Here is a 25,002-nt window from a genome sequence, read left to right as displayed (position 1 = left end):
TGTCATGTGAAATGGGTGGCAGTTCTATCTGCTGATAGTCTTTGGAAATAAGACTCTAAACTATAGTGAAGAAATGTGACAAAATAGCTCTGGCATATTATTTGGTGACTAACAATAAAATCTCACCAGAGATTTTATTGTTAGTTCCCCTTAGGGGAACGTGACTATAGTAATTTTTAAGGTTTGAAACTTAAGCCTTAATTAGACAATTATGCCATTTTTTAAAGAGGTGATCAGAACTTTCAGAAGTGGAAAGTAGAACTGAAATATTTTTCTTTTCTCCTAAATTTAGATATCAAATTGAATGGATTTCAAAAGGATTTAGAAGAAGAGGTAAGCAAGCACATAGCTGTTTACACTGACACTGAGCACACTGAAAACAGCTTTAAAGCTAAGCCTTACTTTCTGCTTTTTTCGGTAAGAACTGTAGTTGCTATGCTTGCAGTGCACAAGGGTAGAAGCATTGCAGTGAAAGTGAGTTGGGAAGGACATCATGATGAGATAGAGTTTATAAGGGCTGTTACTTAAGCTAAAGTAATGAAGACACTTAGTAGCTTAAAATGTTCCCCACCAATGAAAGCTATGAGACTGGCAGTGCATTTGGAAGGTCTCTGAGGAGGAAGAGGTTATCTGTAACTGTCCTTTTGTTTGGGAGAGTCTTACTTGTGATCAGAAATAGGTAGTAGCAGAGTTTCTGCTGTGAAAGACTGCTTAATGCACATGTCGTATCATTATGACTGTATCATCTAGTCCCATTGATTTGTACCTACAAATAAAAAGTTATATAAATATAACTTTTATATAAATCAGTTTTACTTGGCATTTTTCAAGGATTGTTTTTGAGGTTTATGTCAAGGGAAAAGCAGTTCTTGGTAGAATTCACCAAAGGTAGATTTGAGACCAGTATTGATACCAAAATTGGCCTGATAGCAACTTTCTAACACAGTTGTGAGTATTTGAGAGCCGTCATTCTTTACTGCAGCAGTGGTCACTTGGAGGATCCTTAACTCCATTGAGTGCCCTGAGCTTCCAGTGAATAATGCTTATCATACATGTCAATCCCACATTCAATAGCTATCTTCTCTTACTTGATGTACTTCTATTACTTCATTTACATGCTTGCACCCCTTATCAGAAGTCCTTGTATGGTTTTTTAGGGTCTTCTTTCTGTGTTTTCAATGTCCCATGTCCTTCTTAGGTGCCTCTTCCTTGACCCCTACTTTTGAGTAAGCACTGTGTCAATGTTTTGCATAACTTCTGCTTTGTCAGGCTTGCAGGACTGAGCTAGCATCTTGCTTGCGTTTAGCATGGCTTCTGTTTGCCTAAGTTGCATCCTTAATCTAGTTCTCCAAGGCTGTGCTGTTCTATTCTTCTGTCCTTATCAGAGTAAAATGCTGATCTTTTCTACTGTCCTTATTGCTCATGTCTTCCAGGAAATACAAGTGATGACAGGGTAACATATTCCATCTCAGAACAAAGAGGAAAAAATGAAATCTCTAAGGATATTTTTTTCTGGAAAATATACAGCTATTAATATCAAACTATAAGTTTATTAAATGGAACATTCTCATTGTACAGGGTTAGTCCCGTAGAACAAACTCTAAATGCCTTGAAACAGACATTGCCTATTATTAATAACCTCTGGAGAACAGGCAGATTGAATGCATTGGGAGTATCTCCAGAGAAGATATTTTAGGAACCTGGAGTAAGAAGGCTGAAAATAATCACTACAGTGGATTTTACTTTTTGGATATTGGCTGATGTTGGCCCTAAGCAAGGTCTGAGTCCTGCAGAAGGATCTTTAGTGAGATGAACCAATGACTGTCACAGGCTTGCATGTGTTGATTTGACACAAGTGGGGCCAGTACTGTTCAATGTCTTCATTAGTGGGCTGGAAAATGGAACTCACAGTACCCTCTGCAAGTTCAGAGATAGTACTGGGAGAAATGACTGATGGACCAGACAGTTGTGTTGTCATTCATAGGGACCTGAAAAGATGGGAAAACTGGGAGGAGAGGAATCTCACGAAATTCATCAAGGGGAAATGTGATATTCTGCATCTGGGGAGAAATAACCTCAGGCATCAGTACATCTGGGGATTAGCTGACAGGAAAACAACTCTGCCGGAGAAGGACTTGGAATCCTGGTAGACCCTCTACTCTGGTCTTGTGGGACCCACTTTGGACTACTGTGTCTTTAATTTTGTGAGCTTGTCACATTTAAGAGTTGAATTTCAGTTGACTTTGGGGATTTTAAAATCTTGCAAAATTTCATCCTCTCTTCAACACATGCATGGAGCCTTTTTCTTGGGAAATTTGTGATACATATACATGCTGTTTATACCATAGTTCTTCAAGTAGAGAAAATTATCACTAGTGAAGTTTTCTTTTTCCCCAGTTGTTTAAAGTCTAGATGAATTAGAGAAGTGGTGTAAAAATAAAGTGTAATTCAATAAAGCAAAGTAAGAAGTAATCAGTACTTAGAAACAATTTGATGCATAGGTAAAAGATAGGAAACAGCTGGCTGGAGAATAATTTTTCAAGAAAGAAACAAGGATTTATACTAGCTTGCAAACTGAACCTGACTGTATGCAGTCAGATTTCTGCCCTTACTACTTTATTGTGTGTGAGCTTTATCTAAATCATGTCACCAGTGGTTAAAGGTTTCTTGCATTTCCTGGTATTGCCACTTGCTGGCAGCAAGACTCAAAAAATTCATTGAAAGAGATTTTCTTAGATCCAGTATTACTAAGTACGAGCACTATTATATAGAAATGTTGTATAGAAAAAATATTGTTTAGGTCTCTGGAGGCATCATATATTTTTTTCTGCAGAGCATTTAAGACAGAGATAGGGGAAAAATTAGACAAGCAATTTCTTCATGTAAAAATGGGTGTTTCTGTTGAATGTAGGTCAAAGTGATTAGAAAAATAGCAATACTACTTTTCCGAGAACAATTATGATTTTGTGCTCTGTACTCAATGTGGAAACCACACCTTGCAAACTTCCCAAAATCCCAAGGTTTTGAACTGAAGTTTATGAGACACAAATCCTCCATATCTGTATTGCATCTACATAAACATATAATCAAAAAGTTATTGTGAATATGTTTACTTTTATTATTTCTGTGTGACAGAAATTTTTGATAACTTTCTTTTAAAGCCTTATAATACCCTCCGGTTATTTGCTATTGCCATTGGTAATGACATAATATCTTTGACTAAAACAGACTTAGTCTCTTTTGCCCTGGATTTTCACTGCTATAGAGGTCAACAGCTGAAGTTGAAACTTCTTTTGAAACCAAGCTCTCAGTCTAATTCTTGTTGGTATATTGTATGAAGGAAGGCTCTGAGTCTTCTAGGTTTTGCAAAGGTTAATCATAAAATGTACACACCTGTATAGAAAGAGAGATGACTTCTAAAGTAAATTTTAGTTAAATGCTTTTTAGTAAGAGTTGCTCCATTCTTTTTTGTAAAATTTTTAAATTTAATTTTTAGATATCACAAAAATTAAGTAATAAAGATTGCTGTCCAGAAATAAGCTGCTGTCTCCATGATCCTGTGGAAGACATAATAACAGTTCAAGAGGAACAGACACCAGAAGATATATTTCCACATGTTTTAGATAATTGCCACAGAACCTGCATGACCATTATTGACACAGATAACGGAGTAAAAGAGCATTCTCTTAATAACAACACAGATCTTTCACTGTCATCCCCAGGGAAGATTGTCATGGATGTATTCACTGAACAGAATTTAGAGACTAGTGAAGTTGACGCCACTGATTTGTTGAGATACCCATGTGATTCTGAGAGTCTTAAAGTTAAAAACCCATTGCCTGACAAGTTAGAGTGTCAGGATCATGCCTGTTCCATCGATCCATCAGCAACTGAGAGCAATGATGCCCTGCCAGTAAAGCTTGTGGTGCCTCTGAATGCCTTGTCAGGACCAATGGTACAAGCTGCCATTCCTGTAATGCCAAATGAGAGCCAGCTCAACACCAAGGAAGAGCAGCTAAATTCAGAAACCAGTGTTCTGCAGGTAGATGATGACTATACGCAAATAACAAATGTCATGGAGCCTCGACTTGCTGCAATTCAGGTGGAAGAAGTAAATGCCTTCGCAGGATCTAACTTGCAGAGTACAACAAATGAGCAAGTATAACCACAGTTTAATTAATATTTGAAATTTTTTGTTTATCATAAAATATTATATGAGGTAGCCAAATTACTTGAAGATGGGAATCTTAGTAAAGAATAAACTAGCATCAGAAATTTGCATGTTTAAGTAATTTAAATTGTTTTTCTTTTAAAAGTCAAGTACTGTATTTCCTGTTTGGATGTATCCATGTTATGAAAATAGCTAAGCTTGCTGGGATGGGAAATCCTAGTGAAGTTAATTTGTTGACTGATGTGTAAACCTAAGCCTGAGTTTTTCAGAAACTCCTAGACTGCCTGTACATCTTCTGTGTCTCATGTTCTCTCCAAAACACTTCTGTTATTTCATTGTAGCATATCAGTATATACCAGACAATTCCATCTCCAGGTTCCCACTGCATCCTGTTCTACATTACTGTTTTCTTTTGTCATAGTTCTCACTGCTGTAAATGCAAATGCTTTGCAAGTATTACAAAATAGATTACAGCTATGTCTTTCCTATAGACTAGGAAGATTATTCAGTGGGGATTTTTCTCATATGTGTAAAAAATAGAAGTGTATTTAGAAAAAATACGCTAAAACATTAGTGTATTTATTGTGCTTAGCTCTGCCTATGCAAGATATACTGAAAAAACTGAGGCATGTGTTTATGTTCCTGTCTTTCCCTGAAGAAACCAGTATGTATGGATACAGGATGTGATCCTTCCTGTTGCTTCTTGTGCTGCAAAGGTGTTCTGTAACATGTAATTTCTATTCGGTAATACCAATGCAAAAATATGGAGGGGAGCATGAAAGAAAAGCCGTAGTTTCTTCCTGTTTAGATTATAATCAGGAAAAGAGGTCAGATAGGAGACGTAGATTCATGCTGATGACTATATTAAGCATCTCTTGTAAACCTGCAGCCTGCTTCTGTGCTCTGTATTATATTTGAATAATCTGGAGCTGCAAACCAATGATTAGTCATGTAAAGCCGGTTATTTAAGGTAGTTATACAACCCACAATGGCATAAAGCATCCAAAAACTAAGAGTTAATTCTGTCTTTTCCTAGTAGTATTAACTGAATATATCAGCATGTAAATCTGGCACATTGAATGTGCCAGAAAGATGGCTAATTTCAAGGTGATGAGAAGTCTGTAGGCCAATTGTCTCAGAACCATAGCACTTTACAAAGCACTTTCAGTGATGTATTGATTTCTGAAATTTGCAGCACAGCTGTGTGAAGAATAATGTATAGATTTACTCAAAATTGCAGTTAAAATTGAGAAGCAGAGTCTTGTGGAAATGGAGATCTCTAGCCTCTTATCAAACAGCAACCTTATATTTGCTTTGGGCCTTTATCTGGTGTTCTTAAAGGCAGAAGGAGGCAAATTACTAAGAAAAAAACCCAAACAGTTAATTTGTTAGTACCTGTTGAATTGTAACAGTATACTGTTCACCATGTGTTTTTCTTACCCTTCTTTCTTCAGAGTATTCTCGTGGTGAAACAAGTATCCAAAAGAGGAGAGTCTGTACTGACTTGTAGATGCAATCAGGATGCTGGATATGCCAGATATTTTAGTATATGGTCACTTATAAAGCAAGTGGGGGGTTTTTATTCTTTGAATGTTTTCTTCTCCTCTCTAACCCTGTTCCCATCGCAGATGTGGATCCATGGAAAGTACAAATATGATAGTTTTCTAAGATAATATATTTGACTTTCCCCAGCTGCCATGCAACCATTAAGGTTGGGAAAGACCTTTGGGATCATCAAGTCCAATTGTCCAACCATGAACCCCTGTGTTTACTACTAAGCTGTGTTCCCAAGTGCCACATTCACCAGTCTTTTGAGCATTTCCAGGGGTGGTGATTCCACCACTTCCCTAGTCAGCCTGTTCCAGTGCCTAGCCACACTTCCAGTGAAAAAAGTTTTCCTCATACTCAATCTAAGCCTTCTCTGGGACAATTACAGGCCACTTCCCCTTGTCCTATTGCTTTTTACCTGGAAGAAGAGACAAGCCCTCACCTCACTACAAACTCTTTTTAGGTAGTTGTAGAGAGCAATAAAGGCCCTGCTTAATTTTCCTCAGGCTAAATGACCCCAGATCCTATGTTAACATGTATTATCTTTTATGCATTATGGACTCAGAGGGACCTATTCTGAGAAGGCAGTTCCCCTCTTTAGTAACCTCTCTGCTGAATATGTCAATTAAAAAAAATAAATCAGTGCATTCTCCATTTGTGTTTGTATTGCAAGAAGGAACTAACCAGTTCTCCCACATCATTGTGAAAGAATTTCTCTGCGTATGTGCTGAGGGCGTGTCCTAAAAGCTTTCAGCATTACTCAAGTATGTAATAAACTAATTAAATCCAGGTTTCAGGAGCTTGAGTGATACTTAGCAGCATGTCCCAGTCACATAGCTAAAACAGTGAATAAACTCAGCAACTCCAATTAACTGCCATGTGGTAACCTGTCTTTAGGGTGGGATTAGAGTTAAATCTCTGGTATACATGAATCATTTAGGTTCCCCTTTGCACAACTTGGGATGAGGTGTATCTTTATCATCTCCAAGTTACTCTTCCTCTTTACAAGTGGTGGGGTAATGGGGATGCCTAGTGTCATCTACATGCCTGGATTTTAGAAGGTTGAAGGTAAGTGAAGTGAATCTCAGCTGCAGTAGCTGTAGCTCAGGGATGGTATATCTTTAGAAATAACTGCTCAGCTGGGAGTTACTGAACTTCAAGTGAAAAATGGATCTCACCTTGTGTAAATTTTTAGGCTTCTGCAGCTGTGAGATAGTATGGGCTATCTTAAGACATCTTAAACATCATCTTATTTTTTAGAACAGGAGCTTGTGTCCATAGGAAACTGAAATTAATCTGTTGTCATTTCAAATGTCCAACCAAATAACTTTCAGATAGAACAATATTTGTTTGCTGTCATCCAGCCTAGATTTATATTTTAAGTTGTGACTCTGAGTAGCCCAATTCTTTTGGTTAATTCTACCAGGAACACATTGCAAGGCATACTACTTCAGGATTGCCTCTCCTGTGGCAGCCTCTATCTTTCATACCTGTAGAAATCCAGTTATTCACTTAAGCAATCCCTCAATTCTCTGTGGGCATACAATCTAAAAAAGAGTGTTCTTGGAGCTCTTTTATATGCAGCCTTTGTTTTAACTTCATGTCTGCCACTTGCTTTTAATATTTCTTTTTTTTTAACAGCCTGTGGATGCTCAACAGAGAGAGGAAGAAGTAATGTCACATTGCTTGGATGCCACCTTTAGTGAAAAACAAACTGGTGAGGGACATTCATATTCAGTGGAGCCTGCAGCATGTGCAGAAGCAGCCCAAACAGCATCAAGGTAAGTGAGACCTCCTCAGGAATGTACAGAGATTGTTTCTTCTCATCACCAAATATTAGAAGAAGCAGCAGGAGTGGCTCACAGTGACAATATAAAAAGAAACAAAGCTAAGCATTTTAAGTATGAGAAATTTATGCATAATAATTCTTTAATTATTTTATATATATTAATGTAATAGATAAAATGCATGTGGAATACTCATTTGTCATTTGAATGACTGCAAATTATCAAAGAGAAGGATTTCTACCCTTTATTTAAAGATCTGATTCTCTCCTGATTTACTCCTGATTCAGTACTACCTAAGTTAGCCTGCTATTACAGAGTTTTTTTTTTTTTTTGAAATCAAATGTATTCATATTCTTAGCTCTACTGTAAACATTGATTTATATAGGGAATATTATTGTTGATTCTAAGCAAATCTCTTGTCAGTAAAATTCAGAAATCTTCTGAAGACAAGCAGGATCTAGAAGCCATCATATGGCAAGAAATAATTCTGAATGAGTATGCGGAAGCTAATCAGAGGAGAAGGAGCAAGAGAATTGACAACAAGCGAAGTAAGATACTCTATGATTTTATCATACAGATTATTATTTGAGTAACTGTATTGAATGAAATATAATTCGTAATTTTTCCAATGTATTGTGACATGGTTTTATTTTAAAAATATGGTATAAATATTCATTTTAATAATTAAGTTTATTGATAATTTCCCTTCTTCTGTAAACCTATATTAGCAACCTAAAAGTTAACTTGTTTGCATAAGAATCATTAAGTGTTTTTCAGAATGCAATTTTTATTAGTATTTTATATGAAAAGAATATGGTGTGTACCGAAGAGAATTGTTTTTGTGCAGAGTGAAAAGGTAGATCCTGAGCTACACTTGTTTATCCTTCTGCCATTTGGTGTTCTGTGTGCAAAATCATAGTCAGAGCAGAGCCATCCTCAAGAACTGACCTATACAAAACGGTTTATTGTATTTTGAATGCCTACTGTTGTTACCCCGTCTACAGGATTATCAGGCCTTTACTACCACAGACCACTCTTTTGAAGTATTTTTATTTGGAATATTTTTTGTTAGAGAGACAGATAGCTAATTTTCATCCTTTGAAGGTATATGTAGAGAATTTCTTGACCTTGCAGAGGAATTTTGTGGGACCGTAGAGAATTTCCTCCCTTAAGTGTTCACTCCAGCACCTTTAAGATTAGGTCTTATCTGTTGGGGTTTTTTTTTGTTTGTTTTTTTTTTTTTTTTTTTTTTTTTTAAGTCCACTCAGGATTTTTCCATTTACTTAGAATCATTTAAACATCTTACAAAGTTTGTAAGTATTTGAACTGCAACAGCTATGTTACAGATCTTAAAAAACATGAAGAAGTCCGCCTCCAGTTAACAGGATTTAATTGTCTTTTGTGGGATTTTAATTATTCACTGTGGAAGCACCATTTTGATGAGATTTGAAGTTGAATGACTAACTGCTCATCTATTTCAAATCAACTTGCTATTTTTCACTCAATAAACAAGTTACTGGTTCTTTAGCATGGTGTCCTCAGAAAGAGTTGTACTGTCTATAGAGGTTGCTTCATAGTAAACCAATGTAGCAAGCTTACCTCCCTTTCACATCAGACTTTTTAGAGAGCCCATGAGTCATCTTAGTTTGGTAATTCACTCTAAAAACTGCCCCATAATAAGTTTTGGGTTGGGTCTGCATGTGTCACTTGTTTTGCACAAGGTCAGGTGCGTGGAAAGCTCTAAGGAAGGCAAGTGGAAGTAATGGGAAATAGATCCCTTCAAGGAAGGTTTTAATGAGGTAAAGTGTAACATAAAACTGCACATGATTCTGTTTGTGTCTGTGCAGTTTAATCCCTCCTGAACTGCTTGGCTGGTTTAGACCAGCTTTGTCTAGTGACTGCTTGTCTTAAATGATTGACATCTTATAGGGCTGGACAGTGGAGAGGGATTGTGTTCTCAGTTGAGAAATCTACTCAGAGTCAAGAATTTAAGAATGTTTGGAATTAGTCCAAGCTCACAGAGTATCACAATGCACAAAACATCAGGCTGTGTGAGTTACAGCTCATAGAAGAACTATGGGTTTTAAGGTCTATTTCTGGTGATGACAGATTGATTTTTGCCTTTTTTGTTTTATGTATTCTCTATATTCTTTACACATATATATGTAGCTCTGTAGCCCATTATTGTATTTGTAGTTAGTCCCACTACTTTTCCATACCTTTTCCCTACCATGATAGGCAGAAAGACAAAACACATTCCAAAGGGTCCAGGCTGGGGGTCTAAGGGCCCCTATCCTATCTTGGTTCTTCCTGGGAGCCAAGGTTGAAATCAGCTATTTGAGACACATTTTCATAAACAAAGTTTAGCTCCTATCTGAGATGGGAGGATTCAAAAAAGGGTTGAACTGGGGGAAAATTACCTCACCACTTATGTCTCTAATTGAGGATTTTTTTCAGTTATGTTAATTTGCAAAACTTATAAAATTGTCTTCACCCCATGTGGGGATGTACATTTTCCATATCTGGCCCTGGAGGCCTCCAATAAAGACTAGCCTTTATATTATCTCCTATACTAATATTGCCTTGGAATTATGTTTTTTCATTTCTAGTTTCTTTAAGGCACACCTGCTACAGCTTATGTAGAGGAGCAATGTATATAGTCCTAGGAGTTTTTATAAGTAGATTAATTAATGGCCTAGGCCTGCACTATGCTTATCTTCAAACTATTCTCGTGGTCTTTCTTCCCTTCTTTCTTCCCTCCTTGTTTTTCATCAGAGGCAGTAGCCAGGATGCTCTTCCCAACAGTTTTAATGGATGTTGGAATGGCAGTGCTGGTGAAGTACAGAGCAGCTCATCTGTGTATTGGAAATAATTTAAGCCAAACTGAAAAGTGTGATGACTGCATAATGGGAGATAGTGTTTGTTTTGTTAAATACTAAACTGAACATTCAAAACTGTCTCTTTTAAATTTTACTTTTTACTTTTAGACCTCATATTCACCTTTCATTCATTGCAGAAATGAGTGAGCTGGTTGTGAAGTAATGAGAAAAGATAACCTGATGGAGCTAATCTCAATCCTAGTGTAAATACTTGCTCACAAAGCAGAGGCTTTAAAAGATAGATGAATAAAAAATAATGGTCAATAAATTTTACTTTTAAGAAAAGTTAAATTATTGAATAACTTACTAGTTATTGAAATGGTCACCTTATTATGATTTGAATGCAGAATAGTGATTTTATTATCCATTGGGAAGCAATGCACCTTGCAAAAATGTCATTAGAAAATAAAAAGTCTGAAGTTAAAACACTTCTACATACTCTTATTTCTGTGTGTTTAATTTCAGTTGGAGTTTTGTTACGAAATTCGCTATGACATCTTTTATTAAATGGCCTTATTACTCAATTTGTGATTTTTTTTTTTTGACATTTTCCTTTTTACTAGATTGACTGTCTTACAAACATTTGTTTCTTCAGGAAGCTTGTTTACCAGCTTTGATATGAAGTCAAACCAACATAAGAGAGAAAAGATACTTCTCTGTGCAGCAGATCTTTTACGTTATTTTTCAGGACGAGAAGCCTTTGGTAGGAATTCCGTAAATCCAGCTCGCCCTCTTTCACTTTCAACAATCCACAGGAGGAATGCGTATGGTGAGAACTTACTACATAGAGCTGTTACTCACCAAGACATAAACCTTGTTCGTAGGATAATAAAAGCCGGTGGAAACGTAAATGCACAGGATTATGCTGGTAAGTTGCAATTGTACTAAAATACTATTTTCAGTACAAGTATCTGCCTATAACTAATAAAAGCGTATGTTATGAGTTTGTGCAGTGGACAAGACTGTAAGTTTGTAACTGGTCAACTGATTAATAAATTTTATTATTAAATTTAAAATTTATTATTAGAATTTAATTTATTTATTTATAAACTTATAAATTTATTTATTATTAAAATTAAATATACAATTATATTTTTATTGGTTTAACTTAGTACTTGTTAATGGGAAAACATGTAGATCTAGTTATAAAAATATAGAAGAAAAGAAGATTTTGAGGGAGAAGTTAAGCACTTGAAAAAGTTGCAAAGTGATGACGTTAGGTTTACTGGGTCTATTAGGTGCCTTAGTTCAATGATTCCATGCATGCTTATCACAAAACAGTCATTTAAATACAGTTGATTAAATAATCACCTTCATAGGTCCTAAAGTTGGGGATATTTTTTGTCTATATCAAGGGCATCGAGATACAAATTTTCCTGTTAAATTTTTCAGGAACTTTAATTTCACCCTTTACATCTTGAGAGAATTTGAGAACGGCTTTGAATTTTTAAAGTTGTGATTACTTGGTGTTTTCCTTTTTTTTTTTTGTCTTGGGCAGGGAACAAAATCTTGATAAAGAGGTGCCATCTGTTAATGTTTTGATTCAAGCAATTTGCCTTATCCAGTTTTGTGGGTATTACTCTGTGTCAAAGACTTCACTACACCTTAGTTATTACTTGGTTGTTTTAAATAGAAGTCTGTTCCTAATCTGCACTTCTCTGTCTCATCCCTTAGTCTCTGAAAAATTTCTGTAACAGAAAAAGAAAATTGTTTCAGACACCTAGCTCTTCTGCTAGAAAGCTTCATTCTTACAGTCTTCCCATATTGTGCTAGTGGCTAGGATTTCACAACTGTCCTGTGGGAAAGAAAAAACCCACATTCTGCACTTATAGGTGATTGCATAACACAGGCATATAACCAGAATTAAGGTTGATATTCTCTGTCTTCTGGAATATATTGAGAGATAGATTGGGTCAGCAGCAAATCTCAGACTTCTACAGCAGAGGCATTTGAGCTAACAGAGTGACTTGTAATATGTCGTAACATGTGCTGGAGGCAGAGGAGAAAATATTTTGTGGTGGGGTTCAAAGCCCTGTGTTGACAGCTGAGAAGTGCTGATAGTGTGGGTTCAGCTGCAGCCACAGTAGGCAGGTGTACTAAAGTTCGATGGCTCTAGATTTTGGGGTCACACCTGCTTCCTTTTTCTGCCTTTGCGTATTTTGCTAGGCCATCATTTTTTCATCCCCTCAGATTCTGGCTGCTGGTTCTTTTGGTGCAAAAGGAGCAGAGTTGCACAAAATATCTTTTAGTTGTACTCCTTGAAGAGATAAGAGGTTGACCTGGCCCTGCTTCTTTTGTTTTCAGTGAGGCAGGTGTAATTAGAAAGACTTAACAGACTTGTGTCATTTTGGCATCTTGGTTTCTTTGGATCGTTGTTCTGAATATTATATTCTGCCTCTATGTCTGTTCTCCTTCTTTAAAGCTTCCCCCCAGTGATTATCCATATCTTAGGCTAGTATTTTTTCCTTATTCCTATGCTATGGTACTCTGCTTCAGTATCTTACTGAGGTTTTGGGATCGTCTTTAAATTGTTTTGTTTTGGGGGCTTTTTCTCCTTTTTGTTTCCTGGACATCAGCATGTAGGATATGGCCAGCATATTAAAGATACTGTCTTGTGCTCTAAATTTGAGTCTTGACTCACAGTGTCCTGAGGGACCTGAGAAACAGTTACACTGAAACTTGTGCTTTTTCTTGATTTGGAGCATGCACAGTGTCCTTGCAGATTCATGTTGCTAATCTCTAGTGATTATTAATTGAATGTGTGGCAATTTCAGTTTTTCCAAGTCTTATTACTAGATCAGGTGGAGGATACTTTTTACTGAGGGAGAAATTAGTACATTCCCCTAAATGCAAATTTTTGTTAACTCTTGAATAGATTTCATAACAAACCTGATTACTAGGAACATACAATATTCAGGGTTGGGTTGTGTATAAAAGAGCCTCGAGAGTTTCTCCCTAGTGAAATTAAGATAATTTTCCTTAATGGATGTGAAACAGTCTTACTAAGCTTTATTAATACACATATTTAGTATGTGAATTAGGCCCTGACAAAATTCTAATAATGGAAAATTCTTGAAGATTAAGACTATGCACCAAAGTGATCTTCTGGAGGGTATGTTAGTTTCAGAGCTGGAAGTTAGGAATTGTAAAATCCTCTGTGTGTTTCCCTTATGTCTCTCACCCTGCATGTTTAAGGACCTGATGCAGGTTATACTAAATCCAGTTCAAAGACTTCCATTCCATGTTTTTCCTAAACAGCTCCTTCATAGAGTAGAATTCATGTGATATCTTGGGTTTTTTCCATATACCTGGCCGTGAATATGGAATTTTACTAGGGATTTTTCATTTATTTGAACACTTGAACAATTCTTGGATGGCCTTCCAAACATTTTTGTTTGGTAGTAAATAATTAATGTCTTTATTTTGTCACTTGTTTCTTACTAACCTTCTTCAGCGTAGCCGTGTAAATAAAAGAGTGCAGTGAAAAACTACCTTGTCCTTGAAATAGCATATATGTTTTATTCTAGGAGAAGTTGCTAAAATATGGGATGAATAATTTTTATTCTCTCCTTTCATAACAGGACTATCAAATCTAAAACTAATGTTGTTACAGCAGCATCTACTTCCTCAGTAGGTGCAAATTTTGCCAAAAGCATGAGATCTCCCAACCATTGTGACAGTGTCATAAACATTTCTTCATACACCTTACTGGAATGCATCAGTTTTTACCATTTCAATATACTCTGTGAAGTCTTCATCATAGAGACAGCCTAAAAGTGACATAAATTTCTAGAATTTTTTTCAACCGAATGTGATATTCATGTGTTTTTTTTGTAGGCTTGACTGCGCTACATATAGCAAGTGTGGAAGGCTTTTATGGGATAGCAAATCTGCTTTTGAAAGCAGGAGCTGATGTTAATGCTACACAAAAGGAACAAATAACACCCTTGCAAGATGCGGTTAAGGAAGGCCATTATGAGGTATATCTGAATTGAACACAAAGTGTGATTTAGCAATAGAAGTTATTGTTGTTGAATCTAGAAGGTCACATGTTTTTGTACAGGGCTGGTCTTTTTAGGTTATAGGTAAATTCAGGAGCTTGCAAGTCCTCTCTGCCTGGTTTCTATTCAGACTACTCCATGCTTCACAAGATTTGTCCAAAAGGAGAAATTTTTTCTGTTTCAGACAATGGTTGTACTACTGAGAAGTAGATTGCTGCTGTTTAATACTACTTCATTCGCTGATTTTGTAATCACCCTGCAGAGTAACTTCTGATTTGAGCAGTCTTCTAGACTGTTATGGCATTTTTTTCATTATTTAGGAGTCATGGATATTTGGCAGGTCATCACAGTCATGCACACCCGTGTGTTAACACAGAACAGGGAGGATTATGAAGATAGCCTTATATTTTGTAGGATCTTAAACTGAACATTAACTGAATAGTCAGTTTGATTTAATGGTAAAATTTCTTACCAAATGCAATGTTTTCATAGGCCTTCGTAAGAATTGCTGATTATCTTTCAGTCATGGTGAAAGAGGTGACCATCTTTCAGTGGTCACCTCCACCTCTCTGTACATGTTCCTAGGGTGGCCCAAGTTTGTGTAGGAGTTTTGTGTGTCCCTTTTATCTGCTGGCAGGTTTTTTTCTATAGACCTGCATATATGCTGCCTAATTTTTACTGATTACCAGATTTTAAAGGTTTTTTTGGGGAGTGGGTAATAAGTTTTGTTCCTGAACATTTGGTCTTTTTCACAGCTGAGATGAGACTTACTTTGTTTCTCTTGGAAAAGTCTCTCTGGAGCAAAGGGGAAAGGTGGACTTCTGGTTAATAATTTTTTCTGAGACTTGAGAGCCCCAAGAATAAATTGCTGCTTGTGCATCACAGACTGTTCCAGGTTCATGAAATATTTCAGGGTTTTGTGACTGTACCTAAGATACCCATGGTTGTGGATGAGGGACTCTGCGTCTCTGCAAGTAATACTTAGAGGCCAGCAACTTGAGTGATATTGGAAGAACACTGATCTCAATTATGTCACTTGAGGCATACCGAGATCATTCAGCACAGAGCTGAGTTAAAGTTAAGCAAGCTGGTATATCTAGAAAGAATGGTACTACATGGTGGTGCTGTATTTACTCATTGCTCTGTTTACTCAGTAGCAGTAAAACTGTCTTACTGTAGTGGTCTGTCACATTCTATTTGTTGGATTTTGACTAGCAACAAAATAGTGATAGTGATTCAGTAATATGACTTTCAGTAACATGGTATTTGTTATGGTGTTTTTCAAAGCTACTTTCTCTGCGTGAAGTTCTTATTGTGGTTTGGAAACACAGCTTTTGACTACTTTATCATTTTCTGTACTTGCGCTATGCAAAATCAATTTATTTCAGAAAAAACGGTAGAAATTATTTTCTAGTGGTCAAGTTAAAGGGGAGAGCACCCATGAGGTGATGCTCTCAATGATCCTGTTATGGAAGAAGTCTTCTCAGTGTTACTGATTGAAAAAATGTAAAGACTTTGGACAACTTGTGAAACTGAAAAGGGCTTTTGCTGCCAGCTGAACCCTTTTATTTTCCTCTCTTGTTAGGAGAATGTATGAGTTAGGAAAACTTCATTAACAATTTTCTCATTAGCAATCTGGTTAGAAGTAATGAGGGATCTGAACACGAAGGAGAAGGATGTGAGTCAAATTCAGTCTGAAATGATAACCGATGCTGGAGAAATAAATATAGAGGTACAAGTAAAATCACACTAATGCTGGAATAAGATTGCAGTTACTCATAGAAATGAAATAACCAGACTGTAAATTTCCCATGTCTTAAAAAAGTATTTTGCAAAGGTTGATAGAACATTTTGCTAGTAGTAATTTCTTGAGTAACAATAGATTCAGGCTTTATATATGTACAAAAATCATAATGCTGTTAGCAAGACCATACGAATGTGTTTTGTTTGAGCAGATATATGTTGTACATCAGAAATAGCTGTCAAAACTTCCCTTGCAGTCACAGGAGTCACAACTGACACATCTAGAACACAGTTTATTTTCTCCTAAAGTAGATATTGTAGATCGATAAGCTGACTCAAACCCTAAAATCACCTCTTATTTTCTGCCAGTGAAGAGCTATGGGAGGATAAATCCTACCCTGTGTTTTGAGAGACCTTGTTTTAATGGCATCAGGTGAACTCAACAATTTATAAAAATAATAGAACTATAGGATAATGATACATCTAGGGGAATGCATCATTATGCATGCTTGGTGTGTATGAACTAAAATAGAGATTTGATTTTAGTTGCTTGTATTGTCAAGCGTAAGAGAGAGAAGCCTATATAAGGATTCTGAAAAATACTATCAGAAAAGAAATTATCTGAAAAACTTATTTTTCTAGATGGCAAACTTATTACTTTGGTATGGAGCTGATCCCTTATTAAAAAATCAGATGGGAAGGTGTGCATTAGAAGAAGCTTCTGACCCATCTATGATGAAACTTCTTAAAAGTTATATGGCGAAATCCAGAAGATACTCAGTAGCAGGTAGGAAAGAATTACTCTGACATAACATCACTGCTAAATGGAGAAATTTAGAACATCTGTTGAATTATCTTTCCTTAATTACTGCTAGTACCTCTATGGCCTTCATTGTCTGATGCCTTGAGTTAACAGTGAGCACTCCTTACCCTCCACAGTTGCTGTACGTTGACAAAGTGTAAATGTCCAGCTCTTTCTTGGGCTGGAGTTACCTTCAAATTTGAAATGAGGACGTGGAACACAATAGTTATCTATCTAAATGGAAGATGCAGCATTGCTTGACTTGCTGATGGATGAGATATGGTTTAGAGGTAGAGATAAAATTTGGTTTTAAAGTGGCATGGAGTCTGAATTTTGAAGGATCCATAGGAGAAAAAATGGGAAACTACTATTAGATCTAGAACTTAGGGGTTGCCAAGCCTTAATTGCTGATAGGGCTGGGTACAGAAAAATATTACTGTAGGTAATAGCTAGTGAGTTTGTAAGGAAAAAGTTGGATTAGAGCTAGCAATTGTCTAAAGAGGGAGTTGGGTCTTGTACATTCTTGGGAGCTGGTGAAATTGTGAAGAAGGTTTGGAGGAGGCAGTTTGATCAGAAGCAGGTACAGGGTAAGCCTTGATTACAGCTAGGGTCAAGACCATGGATGCCCATGGGCCAGTGTGGGCTGTAATATGTGTAAGTCAGGAGGAGTCCCAATCCCTCAGCCTATTATCCATTACTGCTTTTCCACATGGGTGGCACTAAAGCTTTAACATGTAGTCCAGGGTTAATCAAGAGACTTCAGACAGGCAATTTTTTCATCTCTTCTTTCAGTTGTGAGCAGGGACATTGGAATCAGACAAACCCCGTCTATTAATGCATGACTCCATAGCTAATGTCACTGCCACAGTTCTGGGTTTTTCAGTAAAGGGACGGTCTGGATATCCCCAGGCCTTCTGGTGTCAGATGGCATTCACCTTTCTCTGAGAAGGAGGAAGGTCTTTGCTCATAAGTTAGCCGGGCTCATTGATAGAGCTCAAAACTAACTTGAAGGGAGACTGAGATAATATCAGGCTTGCCCTGAGAAGCTGTCAGATGACATGAAGATTAGATAGATGGGGTGCTAGTGAGAGCTCTCAGCCTGCTGCTCTGAGATTCTTTTGGTATCCTGAAGCACACTTCAAGTCTTACAGAGAGGAGCCATGGGTTATGCTAAGTTTCAGAAAGAATTGCTCAGGACACTAACCATCAAGAAAATTTGAAACATGATTTGAACAGGATGCTGCTTGCAACAAAATTAGACTCCAAAATCTGATAAAATATTTTATATCTTCATATGTTTTAGATTCCAATAAAACCCTTAGAGGCTTGATAATTTTTCTTGAAAGCTAAATATTGTAAGTAATGTTACATGCAGTACTGTAGACATAAGACAGTATATATGTAAAGTAAATTATGTTCTTTTCATTTCTGTTTTTTTTCTGTCTTTCATTTTCATTTCAGGTGGAGATGATTCTAAGAACGTGTTAAATACTCAGTGTGTAGAAGATACAAACCAGCACCAGGTATATCTTTACAAAGAAATCTGATTTGATCATAAATTTTTAGGAGTTTGCTGACAGTCTTCAGTAAATCAAAGCAGATGACTGTTTCTGAAGTATGTTTCAATTCCAGCACACAATGTACTAGATATGTCTAGCAGGGACTGAGAGTGATATTCACTGTTAGGCTCATCCTTACTAGTACTTGGGGTAAGGTACAGCCTCATGAGGATGCAAAACAGAGGCAGGTTCTCATGGATGGTGGTTCTTGCTGTTTTTGCAAGTTCTGTAGAACTAATTACAGGAAGCCTGTTTGCACTTAAAGAAACCTTACTGAAATTGCCATTTTTTGCCTGGCTTGTAGCAGTAGGATAATTATGTCTTGCTTCAGTGTAGAGTAAATTGTCCTGGGTTTTGAGAGGAAAGGGTTGGGAATGCACTGTCTTGTGTAGGGGTTGCACAATTATTCTGTGAGATCTCAGTAGGATGAGGGAGCTGGTGCTTCATGTGAAGACAAGACACTGTGATCAGTGGCTTGGGTCTGTGTTTGCATATAGTGCAACAGCTTTTAGCATTAAGAGCTGAATTTTCTCTCTCTGTTTTCTTCCTTTTAACAATGATAACAGATAATATCTGAAATGTAGGATGTAGTGTGCATAGATACATCTTTTGGAGGTTTTGAAGTTTTATGTGGTGATGATAACTGTCCTTGTCAGAGTTGTGCAGTCTATGCATCCTTTGAAATGTTATGGTGTAACAGCATCCATGGTGTATAGCCTTAGATTATACTCTAAAACATTAAATTATTGATAAAGATGGTGCTGTAAACATTTAATTATGTATACTTATTACTATAGATTTGTAACTGATAATTTCAGTAGTTGTGTCAGATGTTGCAGTGTGTGTTCTGGTTCTGTCTCCAAATATAAAGAAATCAGAAGGATAATACTAGATAGTCACTGACCTTTGGACCAGATGTGTTTTGAGATTACCATGAGTTAATTCTGTGAGGTTTTGATGTTTTATTTACCCTTCTTTATAATTTCCTGGAATAATTGCAGACAGGCTTGTCAGAAATGTGAAACTAGAGCTCTTGTTTATGACCACAAAAGCAAGGCAGTTTTAAAGGCAGATCATTAATTCAAACTCATTCAATTTTCAAAAATAAATATGAGTTTAAAGCACTTCAGTCACATTTATTGTTGTATTTTACCCATGAATTTTTACATTATTATACACGTTTCTTGGTTCCTCAAATTCTTGGTACTGTTAATTATATGGACTGTTTTGGAGATAGAATCAAATGCAAGTGTACTTCAACATGATAATACTGGAGCATCAAAGGAAATTTTGCTAAATATGAACAAAGCAGAAAAACAATTTGGTGGAAAACACAGTAATAAAGCTCTTAGGACCTTTTTTCTGAAGACAGAAAAATAAAAAATAAAACAACAAGATCAAAAAAAAGCTATTCTTATTGCAGGGCTACAACAAAGAGTAAAACTATTCAGAAATAATATGTCATATGGACCTCAAGCATAGTTCCCTGTTCAATCCAAGGAGCTTAACAGAAAGCATATTTTCCTCATGATGGACCTAATGAAATGGGCCAGACTATTGCTGTATTGGTTCGTAGTTGTTGCATCCCACTTAATGTTGTAGGGAAACTGAGCTGTCAGGTGGTATTGCAACAGGAATTTGATTAAGCAATTGTGCAGTGAAAATTCATTTGCAGAGTAAAAGGGCAGCACTAGTGAAAGCTCAGCAACTTCTTTGTCAAAGGGAGGAGATCACCAATTTGTGTTATCTCACATCCATGGTTTCTGGAGACAAAGTGTGTGCACAACATTCTCAGACTGTTTAGTGGAAAATCCTAGCTCTACAGAAATGGGGAAACTTTGAGGAGTTTTAAAAGATTTAATTCCATTATTAGACTCATAGAAGAGTGAGACAAGAGTTATAAGACTACACCATTCTGTCAGAAGCTAACCTATTTCTTGGTTACAACACCTTATAAATGCTTTTCATCATAATGGCTTTTGCCACACAATGCTGCTAATATTTCTGACACCAACCACCTATTATTTTACCCCACGTGTTCATCTTTCACAGTACTAATTCTCCAAAGTATCTGGTCTTTTTTGTAAGGCCAGAGTTTGAAACTTGTTTCTAGTTCAGACTCTCTCAACAATGTCACCTCTATTCCATGGCCTTTCGAAGTCAGCATACCTTATCTCAGAGTTTGCATACAGAAGTACAAGACTGTGTGAGCCTTCTTTCAGGTTTTGAGAATCCTTTACAAGTCCATTTCTCACAACTGTCTAAGAGCGCTTGATTCTCAGTCAATACTGATTTGCTTTGACTTCCTCTCACAGTGCATCTGTTTTAAAGTTACGAAAGGATGTGACAGGTATCAACACAGTCTCATGCAGAGTAATAGTAGTAGCTTGAGTGACAGGAATCTAAATACCTGAAGGTATGAGAACACCTTCAGAAGGATTTTTTGCAAAACTTGACAAATAAAATATAATCTAATGTTAATGGAAATAAAACTAATGGATCAGCCCTGAGTTTGAAACTTTCTTTGTCTTTGTTTTGATAGAATTTATTACAGACACAGGAGTCAGAACCAGCATGTGCAAAACCTCAGAAGACAAGCCAAAAAGCAAAGGCAGCCTCATATTCCAGTAGCAGCAATAAGAAGCTTTCATCTTATCAATCACAATTGAGTCTAGCATCAGAACAGCAAACATCTAAGTCAGGTAAAAAGTTAATACTTTATAAACCAGTGGATTTTTTTTCCAAATGTACATGAGGAAGGCTTTTTGAAATGTACGAGGGAAAGTTTGTCAAGAAATACATAGCATGTTGAGCAAATACTCTACTGAATAGTTAAATAGTTCCAGAAATATCTATGCTTGATTTTACAGAATGCACATTTTGTTTATGTTACATCCATCAGTCTTTCAGCATTGTGGTTGAGGGGGTGCAGGATCATAAGTGAGAACTTCAAGCTTATCCTTACCTAAGTACTTTACATAAACAGAAGTTTAAAATAACATTTGATCGGTCTTTTCTTAACTGTTTTACATGTCACAGATGAAAGAACAGGGCTCTCCATATATTTGGCGCACAAAGATCAACTTTTATTTTATAGAATATGATAATATATAGAATATAGCCTCATCAGGCACAAATCCTCATAGACTCTGATTGTACTGGTACCTTTGGGTTAGCTATAGTATAGATACAAACCTACTTCCATGAGAATAAGGATCTAGCATCCTCCAGTAGTTGTATTTTATTCTGCCTACACATGCAGTTTTTTGTTTAGCAGTTTCTTCCCATGGCTAAGCTTTGCATTTGCATCTTGTAGCCTTATGATCACAAGAGAGCCCTGCTCCAACTCATCTTAACCTCTAAACAGTTTCACTTACAGATATTTTGATGAAGCTGGCACTCATTGTGTGTACTTTGGTTCTTTCTAGAACCAGAGAACCATGGTACTCAAGACTTGCTAAAACCAGAACCAGTAGTTCTGATAGGATCCCTCCCCACTTAAAACCTTTCTTGCCTCCTATTTGTGCCATTGTGATTTTAAAAAGCTTTGTTTCAAACCTGTGTCTTATATTCTGGTCTTCTCTGGGATAGCATGTCCCAGGCTACTTCTTTCCTTGTAAGAGATTCTTCAGGTAATATTTTATTGATAAAATTTGTTGGCTTCATACCAGGAGAGTATTGCCATTTCAGAGATGGTGCAAGAAAGTATAGCCCTTCATACAGTTACAGGCCATAATAAATTTGGAGTCCAGGACAATGGCATTCAGATTGCTGTAGAAATAAAGTGAGAAATGGGATGATGTTTTCTGACTTGTAGGGTTTTCAGATTTTTTGCTCTCCTATACTTTTTTGTCAATAGCTGGCCTTTTTATCCCTTCTGATTGCTTCTATATCCCACTGGTCTTCCTTATATTATTCTATTATTGAATAAAAATATTTTCTTCACAAGGGACAACAGCGTTACTTTCATCTACAGTCAGTCACTTACAAGGCTCCTAACATTTCTATTCTGCTTATACAGAAGGAAGGTACAAACAGCTTAAGTCTTTTCTTATAGTTCAACATGTGGAAATAATTGCTCATAGACCCATGTGGAGGTATTGAGGGACAATGTTCTTGAAGTTCCTGAGGTATGTCAGCCTAATCCAACCTGACTGCTAGTTACGGTAATCTCTTCATTTTATCTCTGTACTGTGCTGCCTGGACTTTGTACTTGCCAAGATCTGGATCATTACTTCTTGTGACCCACCTGGCAATGCATCCTACAGAGAACCAGTATTTTGCAATTCACAAACCAATGTCCCATCATGCTTTTGTAAATGTTTCCTAATAGCCGTGAAGCAAACTGTTGTGAATGACGATTTAACTGGAAAACTTTGCAATTATTTCTGTTAATTTGCAGCCAGTGATGCTAAGGTTCATTAGCTTAATGGGCTGTTGTGTGCCCTTTTTTTTCTTCAACCTCTCTAAAAAATCCCTAGGAGATTCTCCCATGAATCAAAATGGAAGAAAAGGAAGAATCAGAAAGTGAATGATTGCTTTGGGAGTTCTGAAGCTTCTAGACAAAAGACATTATGGTAAATAGGTCTTAGATTGGATGAGTATTTTAATAATGTGATGCCTTTGTGTGCTCTAGAATCTCAAATTTTCATTTAAAAAAAGAAGCTCTTGAGTTTTTCTTGTTGCCAGTACAGTGTAGGCCAAGCAGTGTCAGTGCAGAGAGGGTTGCCTGAATGCTTTCTCACAGGTTTGAACAGCCTACAGGGGGCTCATTTAAAACCAAGATGGATATATCCTCACTGTATGTCTGTCTTTACTATCACTTCAGTCTGTCTTTCATGTTCTTCCAAATATTGTCTTGTATGACAACCTCCATAGTTTACTTTGAATGAAACATTGGAAAAGCCAATTTCTAGAAGGCAGAAGGTGCCTGAAGAAAGGCAGGTATGAAGTACAGAAGATGTTTGATACTAATGGATAATGCTGACTGAAAGTATTTTAGAAAAGAGCTTGTTTGGTGAGATGAGGAAGATGCAGCAACTAATTGTTCATAGGACTAAAAGGGAAAAAAAACCATGGATAAGAGTTGCAGAATGCTCATTGAAAACCGTAAGCTTCTGTGTTTTTTGGATAAATTACATATTTTAAAGAAATCAGGGAAAGAATATAGTAAGCTCTTAAAAAATATCTGGGTAGTATGATATTGTACTAAAAGGAACAGAAGTTTAAAAACAATCAGCAGGGATGATTGATAGAGCTTTGGAAGATTTATATATCCTGTCTCTTTAGTACCAGTTTGAAGAGGGGGTTGTCCTTACTCTATACATATAATTAGTACTTCGTTAATCTCTTTTTTCTGTTTCATGTCTTAGAATTTGGTAGATCTGTTATCTGAAACTTCAGAATTAGAACCTCTCTGATGACCACATGATATCATTAAAGTGAATGTTGTTTGCTTTGTGAACCAATAAGGAATAAATCAAGTTTATTTGCAGTTATGGGTCCAGTTGTGCACAGGTTTAAATGATAGATTATCTATGCCACTAAACATTAGTCAAAGACTTGTAATCTTGTAATCTGCAGAAGTTTTTCACATAATAGCTGTAAAAAAAGCTTATGTGTATGTGTGTGTATATATATATTTATATATTCATCAAGCTATATATATATCTGTATATATCTATATATATCTATATATATATATCTATATACATACATATACATATCTATATATAAATCACATACCTATCTTTTTCCTGATACAAATTAGGAACTGATAAGGAGTGGTACAATAAAAAGTCTCCACTTTTATAGTTTTTTACATGTCTTTATGTGTGTAGTTTATATATTTAGCAGCCTGCTGACTTGAAAGCAGTCCATGGAGAAACCTAACACATTCTCTATGCAGTATAAAATTTCAACCTTAGTACCTTTCCTGTGTCTAATTTATTGTACCCTTGTTGAATCATCTAGGTTTTAATTGGAAATTCTTAGGTATAGGATCTACTTGTCATCTGACCTGTAGCACAGGACGTACCACAGTACCTTTTTTGCTATAGTCAGTTAATGTTATGGAATAATTAAAGCAACAATATTACACACATTTACAGTAATTCAAATGAACTATGAAGTTTAATTTTCTGTTTAGACTTAAACATTCTTTGTGAAAAAAATTTTAATGAATACCCAATATCTGTTTAGAATCTACCAGGGAAACAGCTGTAATTGTCCATGGTACCTGTAAGAGAAGAGCTGGGAGAAAGATGAAAATTAGGAGAAATGCAAAAGGGGAAACTCAGCTGCATATTGCTGCTAAGAGAGGAGATGTGTCTTTGGTGAAGACTCTGATAGCATCTGGAATTTCTGTCAATGAACAGGACAATGCAGGTTTAAAAATTACTCCCTTATGAGCTTGTTTTATACTACAATTTTACATAATCTGTAGTATAGACATGTTTATATCATTTGCATAATTTTAATAAAATTACAGATTCTTGGCTTAAAATTTTGAG

General features: G+C 36.3%; 1 protein-coding gene across 3 annotated transcripts in view; it reads left to right on the top strand.

Moving 5' to 3' along the window:
- Positions 1-25,002, top strand: part of ANKRD31 (ankyrin repeat domain 31) — a 64,481-nt gene that overhangs the window by 9,965 nt on the left and 29,514 nt on the right. For 2 of the 3 annotated variants that reach the window (XM_059874018.1, XM_059874017.1), the window contains exons 6-15: positions 293-333; positions 3,497-4,159; positions 7,361-7,500; positions 7,930-8,054; positions 11,074-11,253; positions 14,223-14,365; positions 16,772-16,916; positions 18,393-18,454; positions 21,033-21,192; positions 24,692-24,877. In XM_059874018.1, coding sequence (XP_059730001.1) covers positions 293-333; positions 3,497-4,159; positions 7,361-7,500; positions 7,930-8,054; positions 11,074-11,253; positions 14,223-14,365; positions 16,772-16,916; positions 18,393-18,454; positions 21,033-21,192; positions 24,692-24,877 — 1,845 coding nt within the window. The remainder of the gene's footprint in view (positions 1-292; positions 334-3,496; positions 4,160-7,360; positions 7,501-7,929; positions 8,055-11,073; positions 11,254-14,222; positions 14,366-16,771; positions 16,917-18,392; positions 18,455-21,032; positions 21,193-24,691; positions 24,878-25,002) is intronic. The other variant, XM_059874019.1, reaches the window with a different exon arrangement.

This window comes from Haemorhous mexicanus, chromosome Z (genome assembly GCF_027477595.1).
Source record: "Haemorhous mexicanus isolate bHaeMex1 chromosome Z, bHaeMex1.pri, whole genome shotgun sequence".
Lineage (NCBI taxonomy): Eukaryota > Metazoa > Chordata > Aves > Passeriformes > Fringillidae > Haemorhous > Haemorhous mexicanus.
The sequence above is the reverse complement of the archived record's forward strand: the minus strand, read 5'-3'. Positions and strand labels throughout refer to the sequence as shown.